The sequence below is a fragment of the Tuber melanosporum genome (assembly GCF_000151645.1).
Source record: "Tuber melanosporum whole genome shotgun sequence assembly, scaffold_61, strain Mel28".
Lineage (NCBI taxonomy): Eukaryota > Fungi > Ascomycota > Pezizomycetes > Pezizales > Tuberaceae > Tuber > Tuber melanosporum.
In genome coordinates this window covers 436,231-458,204 of record NW_003299108.1, presented here as the reverse complement: position 1 = coordinate 458,204, position 21,974 = coordinate 436,231, and the positions used below count along the sequence as shown (strand labels likewise).

Sequence of the window (21,974 nt, the reverse complement as noted above, 5' to 3'; positions counted from 1 at the left end):
AGCACTGGTCTATCACCACTTGCTCTTCCTCTGGCAAGAGCCTTTACCTTCTTTGGCCCTCCTCCTTACAATTCTTCCTTCCCTTCTGGCAATGCATAACTGTTCTATGAGTTGCTCTTACCATCCCAGCAGCAACACTAAGGTTTGGGGTAGTTCTAACTGCAACCATCTCAATGGCCATTTATTCTTGAACTTGGACTGGAATTATGGAGTTTTTCGATCCCATAATCAGTACATATCATATGAAGTATAAGCAGCAATTTTGTTGATTGTGTCACTTGTACTTGAGATGATATGACAAAAATCACTTTACTAACTATTTTGACTTGACTAACCATTCTTGAACCCCAAGGTATGCCGCGCCTCGCTGCGGGTGCCGTTTCGATGAGGGGTCTGGCGGTTTATTCATAAACAAATGATGGTAGCGGGGTTGCCGTTGCCGCGCCGGACGAAAAGTTTTTGTCCCCGTACTTTACATCCACCTCCAAACGCCTGAATCTTGGCGTACAAGGGTCCTGGATGCATCCAGCACAAAGTCTCTAGTAGATTTACTGGATTTTGCACTACCCCCCCTGTCACTGCGCCTACCAGGGGTTCTTCTTCCACACCACGTGAGGTTGAAAATAATAACACTTCTGGGAAAAACTTCTCGCCATCCAGTGAAGGAGAAACATCGATAGTTGAAACCCATTTTTACCTTTTCCACGACTCCTGCAACTAATGCAAAGTGGGTGTTGCGGCGGCACCATTCTCATGGAATGTTTTTTTTTTCTGTTGAGCTCACGTCCATCTTAGAGTCACCCTTCACTGGAGGGACGAACAGGGCATCCCCCAACCCTTACTCCTCGCTACCGACAAGGGATAGTGCAACCTGATGATGCCCCTGGCGGTCAAACTTTGCCTTTTCGGTCCCAGCAAATCATGGCTGGAGAACCCGTTCAACCTATCTTTCTCTTTACCAATTGTGCTTCTCTTCCAGCTCTTCCTCTGCCTGTTCTCTCTTCTCCTTTCTCTAATTGTTTCTTAACCCCCTTCGACTCGATCTAGCGTGCGTTTGCCCCCCTCCGCTGGGCCGACTACTCCCCTCAAGCCTCTTTCCTTCCTCACCTTTTTGTCAACTCCACTCACTCCTTTTTTTTCTTTTTTTGCTAATTTCTCATCCATTCAACTCCCCCTTCCTTTCCTTCCTACGTCCTTCCTGTTTTTCGCAGGGATATTGTTCGCTCAAGTGGTGTTGCTCACGGAAAGGATTTTTGAAGGTTGTTCTTCGATGCTACATTCACTAGGCCCCTTGCAAATTCTCGGATAAACTAATTTTCCTCCTAGAGCCCCATTTCGCCCCAAAACAATGGCAGCTGTGCCACCGCAACCCATCCAAGATTCTTTGCTCGGGGTCGGGCAGCAGCCGACACTCACTTCCAATATCAAGGAGAATTTCGAAAAGTTTGCATCAATTTTTGAACCGACTACTGGTGAGAGGCTGATGACCAGAGAGAATTTCATTGATGCGATCGCGCCCCCGGATCAGGATTTCCACAAAATTAAACGAGATCAGTACTCGATCCTCTTCGATATCGCGGATAGGCGCAGACAAGGTGTACTGAACATTCAAGACTGGGCAACGTTTGAAGACCTTCTTGCCAAACCTGATGCGGAATATCAAATCGCCTTCAGACTTTTCGATGTGGAGGGAAGTGGTTGTGTGAAATACGATGACTTTGTGACGTTCTATACCCGCAGCAAAGGGCCCAGTAGCCTACCTTTTGATTGGACCAGCGAGTGGGTTGCACTTTACCTTGGGGGTAAGAATGGCCGAAGGAACCTTTCATATCCTCAGTTCTCACAGATGCTTCGAGGACTTCATGATGAGCGTGTCAGGCAAGCCTTTTGCCTCTATGACAAGAACAAGTCCGGCTCTATTGAGCCCGAGGACTTCGAACGAATTATTCTTGAGACTTCGAAACACAAACTCTCCGATCATCTTCTCAACAATCTCCACACATTATCCCACATATCGGCTGGGTCAAAAATAAGCTATGCAAACGTACGCGCCTTCCAGAACGTCGTTCGAGAAATGAATATGATCGATCTTATCATTCGGAATGCTACTGCCAAATCAACCGATGGCAAGATTACCAGGACCGATTTCATGAATGAGGCAGCAAAGATCACTCGTTTTGATCTCTTCTCTCCTATGGAGACAGACATTCTCTTCCATTTTGCAGGACTCAATAATACCTCCGGGAAGCTTTCTATTACCGATTTCTCCCGTGTGCTCGACTCCTCATGGCGAGAGCCCCAGTTCCACCCACCACCTATTGTTACCGGATCTCTTCCTACAATTCCTTTCATATTACACAAACACGGGATTTTTGGCCAAGCCTTGGATGCAGCATTCAATTTCGCGCTGGGATCAGTTGCTGGTGCATTTGGGGCCACGATTGTATACCCTATCGACTTGGTGAAGACTAGAATGCAGAATCAGCGCAGCAAAGTTGTCGGAGAGCTCATGTATAAGAACAGTATTGACTGCGCCAAGAAGGTTATTCGCAACGAAGGCTTCCGCGGCCTTTATAGTGGCTTGGGTCCACAACTTATTGTGAGCTGGCCTTGATTCCCCTTTGCTCCAATAGTCTCGTTCTAATGTTTGTGGTGTTAGGGTGTTGCGCCCGAAAAAGCCATCAAACTTACGGTTAATGACTTGGTAAGAGCGAAAGCCAAGAGCAAAGACGGAGAGATCTCCTTACCTTGGGAGCTCATCGCCGGTGGGTCTGCTGGGGCTTGCCAAGTTGTGTTCACCAAGTAAGCTACCACTGGTCCTCTGCTCCTCACTCCCTCACCGCGTACTATGCTGATAGAATACAAGCCCTCTCGAAATTGTCAAGATTCGCCTGCAAGTACAAGGGGAGGTGGCCAAAAATGTTGAAGGTGTCCCCCGGCGCTCGGCCTTATGGATAGTGAAAAATCTCGGTCTTGTAGGCTTATACAAGGGAGCGAGTGCATGTTTGCTCCGTGATGTTCCATTTTCGGCAATCTACTTCCCAACCTATTCTCATTTGAAGAAAGATTGGTTTGGCGAGAGTTTGACCAAAAAGCTTGGTATTCTACAACTTCTCATATCCGGTGCCATGGCAGGTATGCCAGCTGCTTACCTCACAACTCCTTGTGATGTAATCAAAACCAGGCTACAAGTGGAGGCAAGGAAGGGACAGACTCACTATCGTGGATTAATCCATTGCGCCTCAACTATCTGGCGTGAGGAGGGATTCAAAGCTTTCTACAAAGGTGGTCCGGCGAGAATTCTTAGAAGCTCTCCACAATTTGGATGCACCCTCGCCGCATATGAGGTTCTCCAAACCCTTTTCCATGCGCAAGGAAACAATACTACTGAATCCAAGGGTTCCGCCGCTGGCATTCAATCCACAACTATGCCATCCCGGGTAATTGCGCCACTTCCGTACTTGCGCAGCAGGAATGCTCTCAAGTTGATCTTGGTTTACCCCCCCCCTCCGATTCTTCATCTCATCAGGCTTTCCCTACTTACACTCTTTGCCCAGGATATTGATGAGAACATTGGCCGCCCGAAGCATCCTCGCACAAAAGAGGCATTCGCTTCGATACCTGGTCTTGCAAGGGCCCAACAGCGCTAGACACCAAGTGTTGCAGATAACGAAAAAGGTTCGGAGTTTGTCTTTGATTGCAAGAAAGAAAATACCTCCTAGACTTTTAGATTAGATTTCCGAACACCTAGAATTAGCTTTATTTCTAGACAAGTACTCATACAGCGCTTTAATTACCTGTTTTACATTTTTTCCTGTCTCCCTCATCGGAGTACCACCGTTTTTGTTACATAGATGGAGCTCGAGACACTAGACCTCTGTAACCCGTGAGCACTCGGTGATATTCGCACAGGGCATCCGTCAGTTTGAATGAAGGTTGTGATACGCGGTTGAAAGGCACGTAAGTCAGTCCATTCTCCGCCCGATATTTCGGAGCACTCTACGGTAGCTTCGCTTCTGTAGCCCCTAACGTAAATTTACCCAACAATACTAAAGAAGTGTCTAGTTGTTCAGGTTTTTTCAAACCTGCATACTCACAGACTATCCTTGCTACTTTGAACAACGCTAAGCGACCTCCAAAGTAGGTGGCACTTCAAAGGAGTGCCAACCAAATCAACTATAGAAACAGCTCAATGGAAGATTTATTTAACATGAGCAGAAAACTTGATAACAAAGTACTCAATCTCATGTCCTAGAAACTCCTTCAGCCTCAATTGCTTATTTGTATCCTTTACTGCTTTTCTCATCAGTTTAGAATTTTCTTTCTGCTGCTTTTTGACCTTATTATCTACAATTGTTTGTGTGTTAAATATGAACTGCATAGTCATCTCAAGATCCTTTTCAATAGTGTCCTGCTCCCGTTGCTGGACAATATCCCTTGTTTAAGATATGCACAACACACCACCATTTTGTATTGATCACTAACTGCACCCTTATCTTATCATACTACTCATACAAGCTCCATTGCCTTGGTGTTTTCAAGTTCCTGGAGTAACAGAGCTCCAGTTTAGACCAGGACTTGGTTTTCATAATATAGAGCTGTAAACTGCTGTTTGGTGAGTGAGAGTGCTATTCAAGAGCAGAGGTGAGGCAATATATATTATTTAAGTAATATTACTGTTTTGAACAAATTTGATATATGAATAACTTATAGAACGGGTAATGGGATAAAAGGAAAAGGACTGGATATAACAGGAGGTCCCTCTAGGAAGATGAATCCTGAGGTTGCAACTACACCAAAATGAATTCTTCTGCTAACAAATATAACAAAATTTCAACATCTCTGCAGTAGAGTTTGAAGAAACAAAATAGTAAAAGATAATAGTGTCAAGCCACAGCATTAGTCAATTAAGTCCTGATCTCAAAGGTAGTTGATTGCCAGAGAAGAGGAGAACTTGCATATACTTAAGTAGATTTTATATATTGCCAGCTGCTCCGTATCACTACATCATGCTCTGTCTTCTTTATAACCACAGTCAAAGAAAAGCCACACTATATTTTGTACCAAGACTCACTCTCATTGGCTAAAAACCTTTTCATACTACCTTGCCTTTATTCTTCACTTAGGGTTAAAGACTTTACTCATTCCACTATAGCACCTGGGAAAATGAAAGAAAAAGGGACAGGCAGTAGTGCCACCTCCCTTTCCCAGAGAACACAAACCCCACCCATAACTTGGCCTACTACTTTTGGCAGCTAGTCCACCTTATCACCCATCTTTGGGACCCCCATAGCCACCAGGCCCCTCTACTCAAAAGTGACAGCATAGCGATACTAACTCATTCCACCTAGTAATTCCAGATTTTTATATAAAAGAAACAGCTCCCAATACCAACTTCTTCCAACATCTTTTCATTAAGATAACAGTAGATTTCAACTTCCAGGAACTAGACCCCCAACCTTACATGATGATCTTTTGCAAGATGCTGTAACACATACACGACAACAGCAGGAAAGAGGTTAATGGGCTCTAAGAGTAACTCAATAGTTTCACAAATGGATTGAGATGCTACAACGACATTGCCTGCTCAATATCAGCAAAAGTAACTGTACCCAAAACTAAGTTTGTCCTGGCGGCCCCTCTACCAGCTAAGCCAAAGTCTACCTCTGCTCCTCTACTCCAACCAGCTCCCTCCTCTGCTCATCCCCGCGTCCTAGTTGTGCCTCTACTTGGGCGACTATTGTCAAGAAGAGGAAGAAGAAGGTTCCCAAATCCAAGCCCAACTCGGTAGCAAAACCACCACCCCCTGCCACAGTCCTGACACCCACGAAGTGTGTTACTAGGAGGGAGAGGAAGCTTATCATCAAGTCAGATGGTACTCCTCTCCCTGTCACTATAATAGAACTTTACGATAGTATGAACAAAGCTCTCTCAGCTACCCTAATCTAAACCATCTCCATTATTTGCAACAATATCTACATCACTACCATGGCAAATGTCAATACCATGACCCTGGACAAGGTCTTTGCCTTTATCCACTTTATCCCAGGTACCACATCTGTCCACTTGAACATGCCTCTTACTCACATTATTGTACACAGCCTACCTACTTCTCAGCAACTAGCAATTAATGTTTTGCAACTCATCTCTTTCAACCTTGGGCTTGTACTTACTCATCAATTCAGGTGGCTCATCTCTGGTGATTCAAGGTGCAACAAACCTGCCTCCGCTATTGTTATCACAATTACTGGTCACAAAGTACTCCTCTTTGTTGACAAGAGAGTGGCTGCTTTCTCCTATACCTACAGAACTGAATGCAGGCTACACTTCAACTCCTAAATCCAATGCTCTAACTGGTAGGGCTTTAGATACCACAACAATACTGAACCTAACTACCTGCCGGTAGGTAGTATACACTTCCTCACTCTACAGAAGACTATGCCTGCCATCCTACTACCTGCCATCCCTGTGGCTGCCCCTGTACCTACTCAATCATGAAGTGCATCAACTGTGATGGCTCTGCTAAGTCTCAATTTCCTGCCTGCTGCGCCTGCCCCCAATATTATAAAGTACTTTCAGTATCTGTACAGGATAATGGTATAGTACATCTAGTCAACACGTAGACCTAGTACCTTCCCCACTCCCTCTCTACACAGCCCTTGAGTTGCTCTCTCTCCTACAACAGTGCTCAGAGTTTGCTAACTCTGGTGACTACATCTTTCCTCTCCACGCCAAAGTAATGGAGTACTATTGCTTAGTATACTTCTTTTTTGTATGAGTCACGGCATAGTTTCTCATAGGTAATTATCTCTCAAGATAGTAGAAGAAGAGAATTAGGAGACATTGGATTTGTTTTCTTCTTTGGAATTAAGGTTTTGTTAACACTATAACTGAAGTTACATGCGAGTTCTTGTACAGTCATGTCCGGAATGTTTTCGTACTCTTGTATGGCAACCACACAACCACAACCCACAACCATAAAAATTTCAAAAAAATGTAAAGAATTCAATTAAAGAAAACATGTGTAATAATACCTCCTTGGATAGTTAGTTCTTGGCGACAGGGAACGATACTTCTCGTTTCTGTCTTCCTGTTCCTTCGTCTTATGATAGCTCTCGGCCTCTGCCTACGTTACCGATAGTACAAGACCCTTGTCTTCTATCGGGAACGCCTATTGTAAGCTTTCTCTAACTCTTCTTTGTAAAGCGCTTTCCTTGGCATAACGATAATGTTGCATTAAAGATAAAGATCATAAAGGTATTTTATATTCGTTAAAGCAATAAGTAGGAAAAGTACTTAGAAGTCAATCTAATTTTATTTAAACTGGTACCGCCAACACTGGCATACGACGAGCCCCTGCCAGCACAGGGATACCCCTAACTGGTATACAACTAATCCTAAGCTAACTAAGTCTACGGCCCCATACCTGCCATCCCCGAGTCATGCCCGCAAGAAGACTAATTACAAGACCATCAAACAACCCAGCGCCCGCTCCGGTCCAAGTCTGTAGCCCCTCTGGTATAAAGCCAACCAGTACCAAGCATGGCCGAAGCCAAGTAAGAGACCGACCCAACCAGATTCCTCGTCCAACAAAATATAAAATCACTACCACCCGGTCCTAAATACCGTCACGCAAAACCTCAACAATAATAAAAAACCAACAAAACCAAAACAAATATAAACTACAGGCAACGCAATGGCAGAGAGGAGGTGACCAACATGTCCACCTCTCGCATCCGCATGCCCGGCCGTCGACCCTATGAACCCACTTTGCCAAGTGCCTCCGAAGAACGTAATGGTAAGGAGGACCTGTACCCACTGCCTGTCCCCCAAAAAACAAAACTCATAAGCAAAGGAAATACATAGAGGTGGTGACAGACCGAAGCGGTCAGTGGGGCCTATCTCCCACCCTTGGTGCCTTGCCACCACCAGCCATGCCCATTGCCAAACCAAAGAAACCAAACAAACTTCCACAATACCCAGCACACAGAACTCAAACTAGTCCAACCAGATGGTCGCAACCCACTATCCGCACAGTTGGCCATCAGCCAACTGGTCCATCGCGGAGCCTTACAGCACTCACCAGCTTCGCCCAACAGCCCAAGCCAGACTGGAAACACTTAATTAGACCTCGTCCAACCTGACGTAGGCCCAACCGGTGCTCGCAGGTGCCTCTCCCCCCCAATCAGCCCCCCCCAAGCCCCACACACCAGACGCCACAGAGTCCATCCAGCCCCCTCAGCCCCTCAAACAGATCAACCATCTGACAGCCACAGGACAGTGTACATCAAGCCCCGCCAGGCAGCCATTGGTCTTGGCCACACAAATAGAGCCCCAATCCTCAGCACGGTATAGTCCAGGAGGGCCCACCAGCTACAGCCGGGAGCCACAAGGGAGGCAGCACCAATACCCGAAGGCATCAGCACCAGCTACACTATCCAACCCAGCTGAACCGAAATCCAACCGAGCCGGGAAAGAGTAAGCAGAGCCAGCCAAAGCCAGCCCCACAGGTCCAGTAACAGGCACAGACTGAACAACAGGCATGAGGTATCCCCAGCTGACGCGACAAGAAGTGGAAGGGCAAATGAACAGAAGCAGACAAACAGAAAGTACGCCCTACTTGCAATGGGAGAAGCCACCAACCACAGACCACAACCGAACCACCCAAACGCACAGACAACGCGAGTGTCTGGCAGTGAATCGTCCCACACCACCCCAGGTAGCAAGGAAAAACCACACTAGGGGGTAAGATTTCTCAGGGTCAAAGCCATCTCCACCATAGCGTGGAGGAGACACCTGGCTGAACCACCGTAAATGCTGTAAGGACAAAAACTACAAGGGAACCATGATAAACAACATCGTTGGATTCCGACTGTAGAAACATGTAGTAATGTGGAGGAGGGGGCCGCGTACAGGCCGATAAGACCGACTTGAAATCTCGTGGGGATACGCTGCCATGAGTTCAGAGTTGTATCTCGAGCTACCCGAATAAGAACGATTGTCCCGGGACGACGGCCTTTATTACTGTCTCCCGGGCAAATTCTAGCCGTTTCTGGCGCACGGTACCCAAGTGGCGTGGTCTATCTACATCGCACTACGACTCTGTAAAGGCCAGATATCCCACTTATTTGCAGTGGCCGCCGACCACGCATCACTTAAGGACCTCATTATATATTGGAGTTGGAAGCCAAAATCACTTTAGATCATTGAACGCTTGCAATATTCCAGTAGAATACCGTCCGCTTTCGCCACTGCGTCATGTTTGCCGACATCGTACTCTCCTAGTGTGATGACGAATCATCAAATGCCTAAGTGGACTTACATAGGAATTGAACGCGCAAAGTGAGAACTAACAACTACGGACTGCACAGTAGCATCTACTAACTATCTTATCTCTATCTTNGTCGACTCTTTTTTTTTCTTGCATTTATTCATATCATATCTATCGTGCCACTTTTCTAAATTCAGCCTATTTCATAGATTCATCCTTTTTTTAACCTTTTAGCGAATTACCCTATTCGTGTATTTTGTGTCCATTTCATTATTGATTAGGTCTAGTTATGGTGCCTAGCTCTCGTTCGACGGTTTAGAAGTTTTTTATGTGATCTTTTTGGCTGTTTCACCTTGTCAATACTCTTGTTTCCAGCGTTCGTTACTATTCACGGATCAAGTCCGAATTTATCAGAGACCTTTGTTGCTAGCAACAAAGCTACTCATCCAGGCTTTTTAGTTTTCCGTATCATACCTTCTTCCAACTTATTTGCTGTTCAGAGAACTTGCTGGAGCTCCCACATTCCCAAATGCTCGTAAGCCACAAAAAAAACACATGTATTTCCGGCTTCCTATGACCGAACGATTCGGTCCTCTCTGTTGGAGGAGGGAACCGGTGAGGCCCCCTCCCCAGTGGATTGATGTGGCTAGTATGACGTGTTGATACTTGGGAAGTTCATCAGTCTAACCCAAGGGCGTTTTGTATCGCGAGAACTAAGAGCTCCGTTAAAACCCAACAAAGGACATGAGCTGGCCCAAAAAGAATGACATGGGTGATCACCCCAAACACAATGTTCAATACCCCTAATCGAACGCGAAACCTGTGAGTAGATGATAGACAGGAAGCTGTAGACATTTTACCGAAAGGGGCTCATAAGTGACCTTGATGAAGTGCTCGAAGTGACAGCATCGTGAGAAGCCATCAGGCGACGAAACAAGAAGCAAACAAGTAATCTGCCACACAACACCTAACAAACCTCAACACCAAAGACCCCAGGAACTACTGAACAAACTCAGATATCTCCCCCAGAATCCAAGGCATCAAGGCCTATCATGAGGGTGAAAGAAACGCTCAGGGCGAAACGACGGCAAGGACGAGGAAAAGTAGTTAGAACAAAGCGTGAAGAACCTATCTTCCTCCGCCGCACCGGCCTCCTTATATAGTATCCTTCCCGCCCATAGTCATGTGACCTAAAGTGGTCACATGTGGGAAACCAAATCATAACAAACTAATCATGTGACCAAAGTGATCACATGTTCAAAACCCATGACCTCATAGCGAGGTCATATACAAAAACTCATAAACCAATCATAACACAATAAACAAGTCATATGACTCGACTGAGTCATATGCGTGAAACCCATGACCTCATAACGAGGTGATGTACGAAACATAAATCATATGTGTAAGGCTTACCCATAAGGCACACTCGCCAGGCATACTCACCAGGTGCACGTTCCATGACTCATATTTGAGCCATTTGCGAAAGCATCACAAATTCCACGCATAACAAATCATATGACCCGAGTGAGTCATATGTGTAAAACAATAACATACCTGTGACTCATAACCATGTGTCACGTGAAAGCCTCTTTTATGCCAAGCCACATTCGTGACATTAGCTCCACTCCTCCTAGGCCTGAGTCCCATCAGGCTTTTTCTCCCAGTTCCGATAGTTCCCGTCCTGCTGAGCGCATGGTCCTTCTCAGCTTGTGGAACTTTTCATCTGCCATCCTCCCTCTGACCCTTACCAATTCTAGGATCAGATTTGCCATTTCGATCGTGTGCCGCTGATTATCGTTCAACTGTCTTAGCTCCGTGATTGTTTTATCGTTTGCCGAAATTGTGGCCTCGACTTGGCCAAGTTGTTCTCAGAGTCCCCAGATCTGCCTGTGTAGGCCCCTGACGTCTGGTTCTGTGTCTGCTGCGGAGCTTTGGGCCCCTCCCTCCCTGGACTGTGTCCTCGTGGCCCATGCATTTCTGGCATCCTCTCCTTCCAACTCTTTCCTGCTTCCATCCTTCGGCGGGTAGAATCCCGGAGTTATTTTCTGTGCTCTGTGCATCCTGCACCCATTTCTGAAGCATTGTTGCCAATGCTTCAGGACATGGTCTGGGCATGGGCCACGCTTTCGACATTCCATGGGAAACCATCCTGATCCTTCTTTGTCGCCAAAATGGGTTTGGCAACCGTCATCATAGAATACCGTCCATGACATGGCATTATGCTGTACTTGTTGTTCCTTCTCTTTAAGTTCTTTGTGGGTCGGCCCTATGAATGAGTATTCGGGGCTGGTAGGTGTGGTTTGGCGTGGGCTATCGCCTCAGCCCTCCTGTTGTTGCAATGGCGCGGGAGCCTTTCCCGCGCCTTTGCCTTGGTTGAACGTGATCGTCACCTGGGCCAGGCTTGCCTTGGTATTGCTGGTGGAAGGTTGAGATGGCATCTTGTGCGTGTTCAAAGTTGTGTGCGAAGTACCAAATTTTATCATTTTCAGGGGAATATCCTGTCCACTTGGCTCGGTATTGGAGGTGACCTTGGAAGAAGCGAGAATCGACTATTTGGTCGAGCTCGTATTCTGGTTCACCATCAAGTTCAATCGGAGAAGGAGGAGTAAGTGTTTGTGAGGGAAACTTGTTGTTATTGTATAATTCGAGGAGTGAGATGTGGAATGTATTGTGTATTCGCATCGAGGGGGGAAGGTCGAGTTCATAAGCTTGGCTGCCCACTCTTTCCAATATCCTGAATGGTCCGATTTTCTTGTAGTCCAATTTCTTTGATGGTTGTATCGTATGGATATTGCGTGGTATTAGCGATACCATATCTCCCAATTGTATGTTCGGATCAGGTCTTCGGTGCTTATCGTATTGTTCCTTTTGTCCTTATTGTGCTTGACTCATTTCGTATTGTAATGTTTCGTGTAGTTTTCCCATATCGGTTTTGTCCAGTATCACATCATTAATCTTATGATATGGGGTCTGACTTTGTGGATGTTGTCGGTAATTCACAAAGAATGGTGTCGTGCCGATTGTTTCTTGTTTTCCATTGTTGTATGCGAATTCGGCCCTAGATAACAGCTTGTACCAATCATCTTGTTGATAATTGACGTAGGCCCTTAAATATTGCTCGAGTATCGCATTTACCCATTCCGTTTATCCATCTGTCTGTGGGTAGAACGCTGTGCTCAACCTGTTTTGTATCCCCATTTCTCCAGTTACTGTCTTCCATAGTCCCGATGTGAATAGTGTTCCTCGATCCATAATGATACTTTTTGGGAGGCCATGAAGTCACAAGACCTCTCCCAAGAATGTCTGTATAAAATCCCTTGTGTTGATATCTTTTCTGACCAGAATGAAATGACTCATTTTGGTCAGACGATCCACCATGACCAGGATACTGTCGCAATTTTCCGATGCCGGTAGCTCCATGATGAAGTCCATAGTAATCGTTTCCCATGGTTGTTCGGGAACGTCATTTGATTTCAGTAATCCATATGGTACGTGTTTAGCCATTTTCATCCTTTGGTATATATCCCAGTTTTTGACATATTGTTTGACATCTTCACGCAGTCCTGGCCAATAGAATGACCTCGTGATGAATTCCATGGTTTTAGCCGTTCCCCCGTGTCCTGCCATTCAGATATCGTGGTGTTGTCGTATGATGTCTGTCCTTATCTCCTCCTCTTCTGGAGTCCATTGTTTTCCATCATACTACATACTTCCATCCTTCCATTGGCATAAACCCAGAGCAATTCCTTTCATCTCCTTTTTTCCTTCTTTCAATGCTTTTCTTATTGCCTGAATTGTCTTGTCTTTCTCGTTTGCGTTCTCAATTGCCCTTTCCTCTGTTCATGTGAATTGGATAACCTCTATTGCCTCGAAGTAGGTTTTTGGTAATAGTGTTCGTGTTTTTTATTTGACTCTTTGTTCTTCTTTCGTTTGTGGTTTGTCGCTTGCAATTCTTGTGAGAGCATCTGGCTTTCCACTCTCTTTGCCTAGTCGGTATTTGATTTTGAAGTTGTATTTACTGAGGTGTTCCATCAATCTTATCTGGCGGTCGTTCAGTTCTTTCGTAGTCATGAACGGAACCAAGTTCTTGTGGTCAGTTAGAACTCGGACGGGATGGTCGTTGTTCAAACCGTATCTTCTCCCTTCCTTTAATGCTTGAACTATTGCTAATAGTTCTTTGTTTGCAACATTGTAGTTGTGCTCTGCTGGGGTCATTATCTTGGATCGGTAAGAGACTAGCCTCCGTTTTCCATCGTCGCATTGTTGCGATAGTATGCCTGAGTACACATATTTTGAGACGTCCGTTTTGATCATTGTCCTTCAGTTTGGGTTGAAATGAAACAGTATGGGTGCTGATGTTAGATGCGTTCATATTGCATCGTATGCTTTTTGTTCTGTCTCTCCCCATTCCCATTTCTTGTCTTTCTTTGTTAGGTCATAGAGTGGTTTTGCAAGCCTGCTAAATCCCTCTATGAACTGTGGATAAAAGTTGCAGAATCCCATAAAGCATTGAACCTGTGTTTTGTTGTTTGGTTTAGCCCAATCCTATATGGCGGCTGTGTTGACAGGGTCGACCTTGACCCCACTTCGATTGATGATAAATCTGGTATTCCGTTTCTTCCTTATGGAATTCGTACTTTGTGGGTTTGATCTTCATTCCTGATCCTTGTATTGCGGCCATGATATTGCTGATATGCTTTTGGTGTTGTCGTATGTTTTCCAAGTATGTCAGTACATCGTCCCAGTATACGATGCAACATATGTCGAGGTACTTATTGAGTACCTTGTTGATCCATCTCTGGAATGAAGCTGGTGCATTGGTTAGCCCGAAGGGTATAACCAAGTATTTGAACACTCTGTATCTTGAAGCGAATGTAGTCTTCCATTCGTCTCCTCCCTTAATGCGTATATTGTGGTATGCATCCTTGATGTCGAATTTGGTGAAGTATTTTGCTGATCGTAGTCTGTCCAGTGCTTCTCCAATCAAGGGTAGTGGATATCGGTCTTTCTTGGTAACCCAATTGAGAGCTCTGTAGTCCACGCAGAGTCTCATTTTTCCGTCTTTCTTTTTGACGAATAGTATTCGGGATCCTCCTGACGCGAAAGAGTCCCTGATCCTTCCTCGCTTTAAGTTTTGCTCGATGTACTTCCTAAGTTCTTCGAGCTCTGCTTCTCCTAGCGGGTATAACTTCTTGTAGGGAGTCTCTTTTGTTTTTCCCATTTTTTCGTCTTTGTCCCGCTGAATTCTGTGATCAATTCCTGGTCTTTGAGGTGGCAGCTCCATAACTTCCTCTTCCTGGAATAGGTTCATGAATTGATGATATTCCTTTGGAACCAATTCTTCCCATTCTTTTTTGCTTTCGTATTTCTTATCTTGGATTGCTAGCTCCGTGCTGATGTTGATTTTCGCTAGAACTGCTTTTTTTCGTCTTCGTATGTCCTTTTGAGAATTCCTGTTGCATCTCCCCTTCGATAGTAACTTCCCAAGGCTTGTACTGTGATCTCTTTGATCTCGATTCTTTTTGTTGTATCAGGCTGGTTTTGGTCCGTGCTTCCAAATCCTTTGTCTCCTCATGTGGTTTCTTCCAGTCGATCTACTTGGTACAGATCCTCTCTGTGGATTTTTTCGATTATCAACTGTCCGATTCGATCGCCTTTTTGGACTTGGTAGTCCTCTTGAGGCAGGGTGACCAGTACCACTTTGATTTCACCTGTATAGTCGACATCGATCACCCCTACCATGGTCATGAGTCGAGGTTTAACTGCTAGACCACTGCGCGGTGCTATTCGTCCATAGGTGCCTTCTGGTAGTCCGATGGCATTTCTGTTGTTATCGTTGCCTGCCCGTTAGCAGGTATCTTGATTCCTTCGTTGGCATACAGGTCGTGTCCTGCTGCCCCTTTGGAATCCTTGGTAGGCACTCTTGCCTCTTGGTCCAGTCTTTGTATCCGGACTCTCTTATCTTGCCGCATCTCGGCGAACTTTGCATGCAAGGTCTCTTCTTCCGCTTCTCGTATTGGTGTCGAGTAGACCAGAGGTGAACTGTTGAGACATTGTGTCGCACATAATTCGCTTATGAAGGTCATCTTGTTCTTGTTCCAATCGATTGTCAGATTATGCTTTCGTAACCATGGCATCCCTAGCACTATCTCATGGTTTTTAAGATCTGCTACCTGAAAGGTTGCCGTTTCCCTATAGCTGTCAATGTCCATAGGTACTGTCGCCGTATAGGTTATAGGACCCATAGCGCTTGGCTTTCAATCTGCTAGGCAGACTTGTCTTGCTTTCTTTGCTGGTTTGGTGTCAAGGCCGTATTTGTCGCAGATTTCTTTGTTGATGAAGTCTTCGGTAGCCCCAGAGTTGAGCATTGCATATATTGTTGTTTCTTCGTTTTCTTTCTTTGTATATCTTCGTTTTGATCACGTGATCTCCATCTTCTTCTCCACTTTGTGTATGTAGTGCCCTGTAGTAGTTCACTAAGTTGATAGGTTTTCCAGGTCCACATCTTGGGTCTCCCAGACCACCGTTTACTGGGGACCCTCGTCGTTTTCCTCCGGTAAATCTTCTGCGATCATTTCGCGAATGTTGCTCCTTTTTTGATTTTGGAAACGATTATTCCCAGCAGCTCTGGTCCCTTGATATCCACTGTCAGGTTGGCTTCTGCATTCTCATATCCGATGTCCTACTTTTCCGCACCTTAGGCAGAGTTTCCCGTTCATCCTTCTGGCGTATTCTTCCTTAGACAAGTTGAAAGCAGGTCCTGCTCTTGATTTGTCTAACTCCATTGGCTCGCCTGGTGGTAATGCTCGACTTTCTCCTTGAGCTGCTTGTGGTTTGAAGGTTCTGTCCACATTTCTGGATGATTGGACTACCCTGTATGGTATAGTATTTTCTGAGTTGCTTCGAACCATGTTTGGTTTGCTTTCCTTATCGATTGCCTATCTTGCAAATCGTTTTACTGTTGTATAGTGCAGGTCGGATATTCCCCATGCCTTTCGGAGTCTCTCGCTGCAGTTTCTCAGCAGTATGATGTAGAGAGTAGCATCATCAAACTCGACCTCGTATTCCAATAGTCGGCATTTGTTCCAGTATGCCGAGAATGTTTGTTTCCCCTGTTGGAGTTTTTCCGCTTTCATCTTCCTGTTTCTTTGGTGTTGAGATCTCCGAATGATTTGAAGAGTGTCGCCTCGAACTCTTCGTATGTGACCCATTCCCTCCGCTTCTTTCTGTCTTGGAACAGCATGATCCATTGTCCTGCGAGTCCTCTGAGGAGAGATTCCACATATGGAATCTTGATCTCATCATGGTGATCTCCATATCCTTTAACGGTAAAATATCCTTCACATTGTACTAAGAATATTTGTAGCTTGTCTTCGGCTCCTTCATATGTGTTAGGCTCCTTTGCTTTCGGTCGTTGGTTATTTCCTTGTCCTGTATTTCGTGTTGCTGTCAGAAATGCCTGAAACTGATTTTCAGTCATCCCAAGTATGCTGGTTCCTGGTGCCGGAGTGGCTGGGGCCGGTGGCCCAGATACTGCTGATCCAGACATTCTCTCTAGTTGTGGAGTTCCTCCAGGAGAGCTATCGACTGGTGATCCTTTCTCTGGGGTTACTGGGCTTGCTACTCTCGAGCGCTCTGCTGCAACGTGATCTTGGGCGTCGCTGAATCCTCCTAGGTTAAGGTTTTGATCGATGATGTCGATATCTCCTTCCCTGTCGCGATTGCGGGATGCCATCTTGTATCATTTAGAGTCGCACTAGGTGACGCTTTGTAATGTAACGATCCCTCCTTGGATAGTTAGTTCTTGGTAACAGGGAACAATACTTCTCGTTTCTGTCTTCCTCTTAATTCATCTTATGATAGCTCTAGGCCTCTGCCTACGTTACCGATAGTACAAGACTCTTGTCTTCTATCGGGACCGCCTATTGTAAGCTTTCTCTAACTCTTCTTCGTAAAGTGCTTTCCTTGGCATAAGGATAACGTTGCAATAAAGATAACGATCGTAAAGGTGTTTTATATTCGTTAAAGCAATAAGTAGGACAAGTACTTAGAACAAAGCATGAAGAACCTATCTTCCTTGGCCGCGCCGGCCTCCTTATATAGTATCCTTCCCACCCGCAGTCATGTGACCTAAATTGGTCACATGTGCGAAACCGAATCATAATAAACTAATCATGTGACTAAAGTAATCACATGTTCAAAACCCATGACCTCATAGCGAGGTCATGTACAAAAACTCATAAACGAATCATAACACAATAAACAAGTTATATGACTCGCCTGAGTCATATGCGCGAAACCTAACACCTCATAACGAGGTGATGTGTGAAACATAAATCATATGCTCAAGGGTTACCCGCAAGGCATACTTACAAGGCATACACGCTAGGTGCACGTCCCATAACTCATATTTGAGCCATGGGCAAAACCTTTACAAATCCCACACGTAACAAATTATATGACCCGAGTGAGTCATATGTGTAAAACAATAACATACCTGTGACTCATAATCATGTATCACGTGAAAGCCTCTTTCATGCCAACCACGTTTGTGACAACATGATAGTATTGCTAGTAGACAATAAAAAAATATTATTACCATTTGTATGGCCTCCATTTGCATCCAGTACAGCTTTCATTCTTTCAGGCATCCTATCTATTCATCCATCCAACTTCTCTCGCCGAATTAAATCTCACTCTTTCTTTGCTGTCTTAAACAATTCAGCTGTACAATGAGGCCTTCTTTCCGGTCTGGAGAATCACTTGGTAAGGGCACTTTTAAGTAGTGCCCTTGTGTTCTCAATACGATTGAGATCTGGTGAGTTGGGTAGCCAAGGGAGATTTTTGTAACCACACTCTGCTTCTAATTTTTGATTTTCCTCACCACTATGCCGTGAAGTATTGTTTGCAGCAACGTAGTATCACGAATGTAGCTTAGTATGAAAAATGTTTTCATGTGACACATGGTTATGAGTCCCAGGTATGTTATTTTTCCACATATATGACTAATTCGTATGATTTGTTTTGTGTGGGATTTGTGATGCTTTCGCACTTGGCTCAAATATGAGTCATGGGACATGGGCCTGGCGAATATGCCTTGCGAGTGTGCCTTGCGGGTATGCCTTGTACTTATGATTTATGTTTAGCACATGACCTTGTTATGAGGTCATGGGCTTCATGCATATGACTCAGTTGAGTCATATGACTTGTTTATTGTGTTATGATTGGTTTATGAATTTTGCACATGACTTTGTTATGAGGTCATGGGTTTTGAGCATGTGCCAATCTTGGTCACATGATTAGTTTATTATGATATAGTTTTGCACATGTGACCACTTTGGGTCACATGACTACGGGTGGGAAGAATACTATATAAGGATGCAGGTACGGCTGAGAAGGATAGGTTCTTCACGCTTTGTTCTAAGTACTTTTCCTACTTCTTACTTCAATGAATATAAAACACCTTTACGATCTTTATCTTTATTGCAACGTTATTGTTACCCTAGGGAAAGTTCTTCATGAAGAAGAGTTAGAGAAAGCTTACGATAGGCATTCCCGATAGAAGACAAAGGTCTTGTACTATCGGTAATGTAGGCAGAGGCCTAGCACTATCGTGAGATGAAGGAAGAAGAAGAAAAAGAAAAGAAGTATCGTTCCATGTCGCCATGAACTAACTATCCAAGAAGGGATCGTTACAGGTAGATATTGTCAGAAGGTCTATCCAGACGCTCTATAAAAGGGATAAGGTAAGGCTGGTAGATCTCAGGTGCATATTGGTGAGAGTTTAGGCCAAGTCTGTCTCTTTTCCTGGTCCTTTCCTCCTCCCTCCTCTTTCTCACAAGAAGTAACTCAGTCTTTCCTCCCTTCATCATTGCAGCATATACTCCAATACTAGTCTTTCCAGACTTAAAGCTCAGCTTTAAGTTTTTTTCTTCTAGCTCTTCACCAGGTCTAACTCTGACCTTTCTGTCTGTTGAATTTGGATCATAAATAATGGTGGCTTTATCCACAAAAACAACCCAATTCCATGCCTCTTGCCAGTTCCTCCTTTTCCTAGCAAACTCTCTTCTTTTCTCCTTTTGTCCTTTGCTTTAAAAAGGCTTTTTCCTAGGTATCAGAAGCTTAAAACTAGTTTCTGATATGATCTTATTAATAGTGGTTGTACCAAGACCAATATTCGTTTTTTTGGTAATGTTGCGTAATACTAAATGAGGCTCTGCATCAATAACTGACACCACTATCTTTCTTTTTATGTCAGTAATCTTGGTTGGTCTTCTACCTCTTTTTACATGGTGAGTGTTTCTGCTGCTAGATTTAGCTCTTTGAACAACAGACTGAACAGTTGACTTGGATACACCTAAAAACTTAGACATTTTGTTATATCTTCTTTTTTTTTTTTGTAATCTTATTTATTTATCCGTTTTAACAAAAGTACGGCCAGGAGTCATATTAGCCTTCGCCATCCAGACTCACATCTCCACCCCGCCTTGTTCTCAAGCAGCCAGAAGAAATACCGTGACCCCGGAAAGGTACACACCAGTAGCCAGGTGTCCGCCCCAAAGCGCCAACAACTTGAACACAGAGGGGTCTCGCCTAGAGCCACCAACACCGAACTAGCCCTCGGTTTAAAAAGCTCTCCTGCACGTCTCCCACACGGCTATCTACAAACAGTAAAGACAGAAAGCCCAAAAACTCATTCTTCAAAGCAAGGAAAACCACTATCCCGACAGCACACCCCCTACCGAACAGAAGAAAACCCAAACTGAAGAAACTCCAAACCAAAGGCTGAAACCAATCCCTCACCTACAACAACCAATTTCCCAGACAGACCAGTTTGGATCCATCCACGCCTCGGAAAGTTGAAATAGCAAATAGGCATGTCTACTTAGCTGGCATAAATGTATGCCTGGGGCATATAGCCCTTTGATCCCGAGCAGGAGAAACCAGAAGGATTGAGCACCCGCTGTAAGCAGGAGGTATTGGCAGAAAGGAAGGCCCAAGCCGTCCGTCCGGGAGGGCCGAAGGAACTACCCAAGACAGCAAAAGAAGGAGAGGTAGTAGGGTACCAGCTAGCAGTAGTAGAGTACCAGCCGACGCGACTGAAGAGAAAAAGGAGGGAAGGGCCAAAGGCCCCAGTGCTGACCCAACCGAAACCAAACCACTGCCGTATTACGCATCTCTTATGTAGTCCCTTGTTCTCCGAGAGATAGCATCACTTAGTGGAAGGGATCACACCGGCGATAGGGGGGTGGAAGGGCGAGGTGAGGAAGGCAACCAAAACTTGAACCTAGCAACTAGGAGTGTATGGCCCATCTCATGGTGAGACAGACCCCGAAGTTACTAGCCGAGGCATTCCCCAACGGGGATTGTGCAAGTGGGGAGAAGGACGTCCACCACTACTAGTACCGTCCGGAAGCGAAGAGAGGCAGCTAACCGTTCTAAAGCTAAGTGAGCCCCTATTAGCAAGACAGGACTACTGGGCGAGCCCAGATAACTCCCCCATCAAGCAGACAAGAGACAAGAGAGGCCAAAGCAGGAGAGGCTGGAAGAGTTAACCGTGCCTCTAGGCAGAAACCATCGAGGGGGCAGATGGGAGTGGGAGGGGCCCACGATAGTTGACATGGTGTTGCCAAACTATGTGGGAGGAAAATAGGAGTGACGGAGCATGACATTTTGTCATATCTCTTTTATTTTATTTTTATTTTTTTTAATCATGTATTCATTGTTTAGGTACAAGAACTCGCATGTAGCGGTAGCTATGGCGTAAACAAAACCTGAATCCCAAAGCGAACAATAAACAAAGAAAACCAAACCATTGCCTCCAATAAGTGCGAATAACCCATATCGCAAAGCGCATAACTAGCTAACTATAAAGGGAAAAATTCAACCTAAATATGAGGAAATCCTACAAGCAAGGAAAACAAAAAAAGAAAATATGCTTTCACCATTGGCCTAGGCCGAGGGTGAGGAAACAAGTGAGGAAACGGGGCTCTCGACTGGTCGGGCCTCAGAGGGGGGGCATCCAAGTGCAGGCATGTCCGAGGGGAAGCTAACCAAGGTGGCGGCTATATAAGTGGATAGGCTGTAAAGCAGTTCCGGCAATGTCTAGATGGAATCCCCTTCTTCAAGGCACTCGACTGCCAGGAGGTGGGTGTCTCTGGCTCTTTTATGGCATGGGCATTTGAGGATGGTGTGGTGGAAGGACACAGGTTCCTCCTCGCAGTAGGGGCACGTGTCGATGGCGTCCGGATCTCTCCAAGATCGGTGGCCGGCCAGGTAGCTCTTTCCTGATCTCATTTGATGAATCCTGCCTGCCATGAACTTCCCCAACCCAATGAAGGGGTGGGGCGACAGAGTGGGTGAGTAGACATATCAGGGTGGTGGTGGGTATTGCTTGGTCCATACGTTTAGGAGGAACTGACGGTATCCTTTCTTGAGAGCTGGAAAAGGAGGGTCACCAGGGGCCGCAGGGGGGAGGGGCTCAGGAAGGAGGACAGGCGATGGTGGTGGGACCCGAGAAAGATGACTGACAAGCTTGCCCACACGGTGGGCTATTGCATCTAGTGGGAGATGACTCCTTACCGGAGAGGATAGTTTGGGGGTTTTCCACTTCAGGGGCCTGTAGCCCAGCATAAGCCCAGCCGTCAAGGTATGGTGGTCCTCCGGGGAGCAGTAACAAGAGGTTGTAGGAAAGGAACAG

General features: G+C 45.3%; 1 protein-coding gene; it reads left to right on the top strand.

Moving 5' to 3' along the window:
• Nucleotides 1–641: 641 nt before the first annotated feature.
• On the top strand, nucleotides 642–3,783 carry GSTUM_00009867001 (uncharacterized protein). XM_002840963.2 has 4 exons: nucleotides 642–1,259; nucleotides 1,327–2,599; nucleotides 2,660–2,802; nucleotides 2,867–3,783. The coding sequence occupies exons 2-4, from the start codon at nucleotides 1,349–1,351 to the stop codon at nucleotides 3,648–3,650; spliced, it is 2,178 nt and encodes a 725-aa protein (XP_002841009.1). The 5' UTR covers nucleotides 642–1,259; nucleotides 1,327–1,348; the 3' UTR covers nucleotides 3,651–3,783.
• Nucleotides 3,784–21,974: the final 18,191 nt, after the last annotated feature.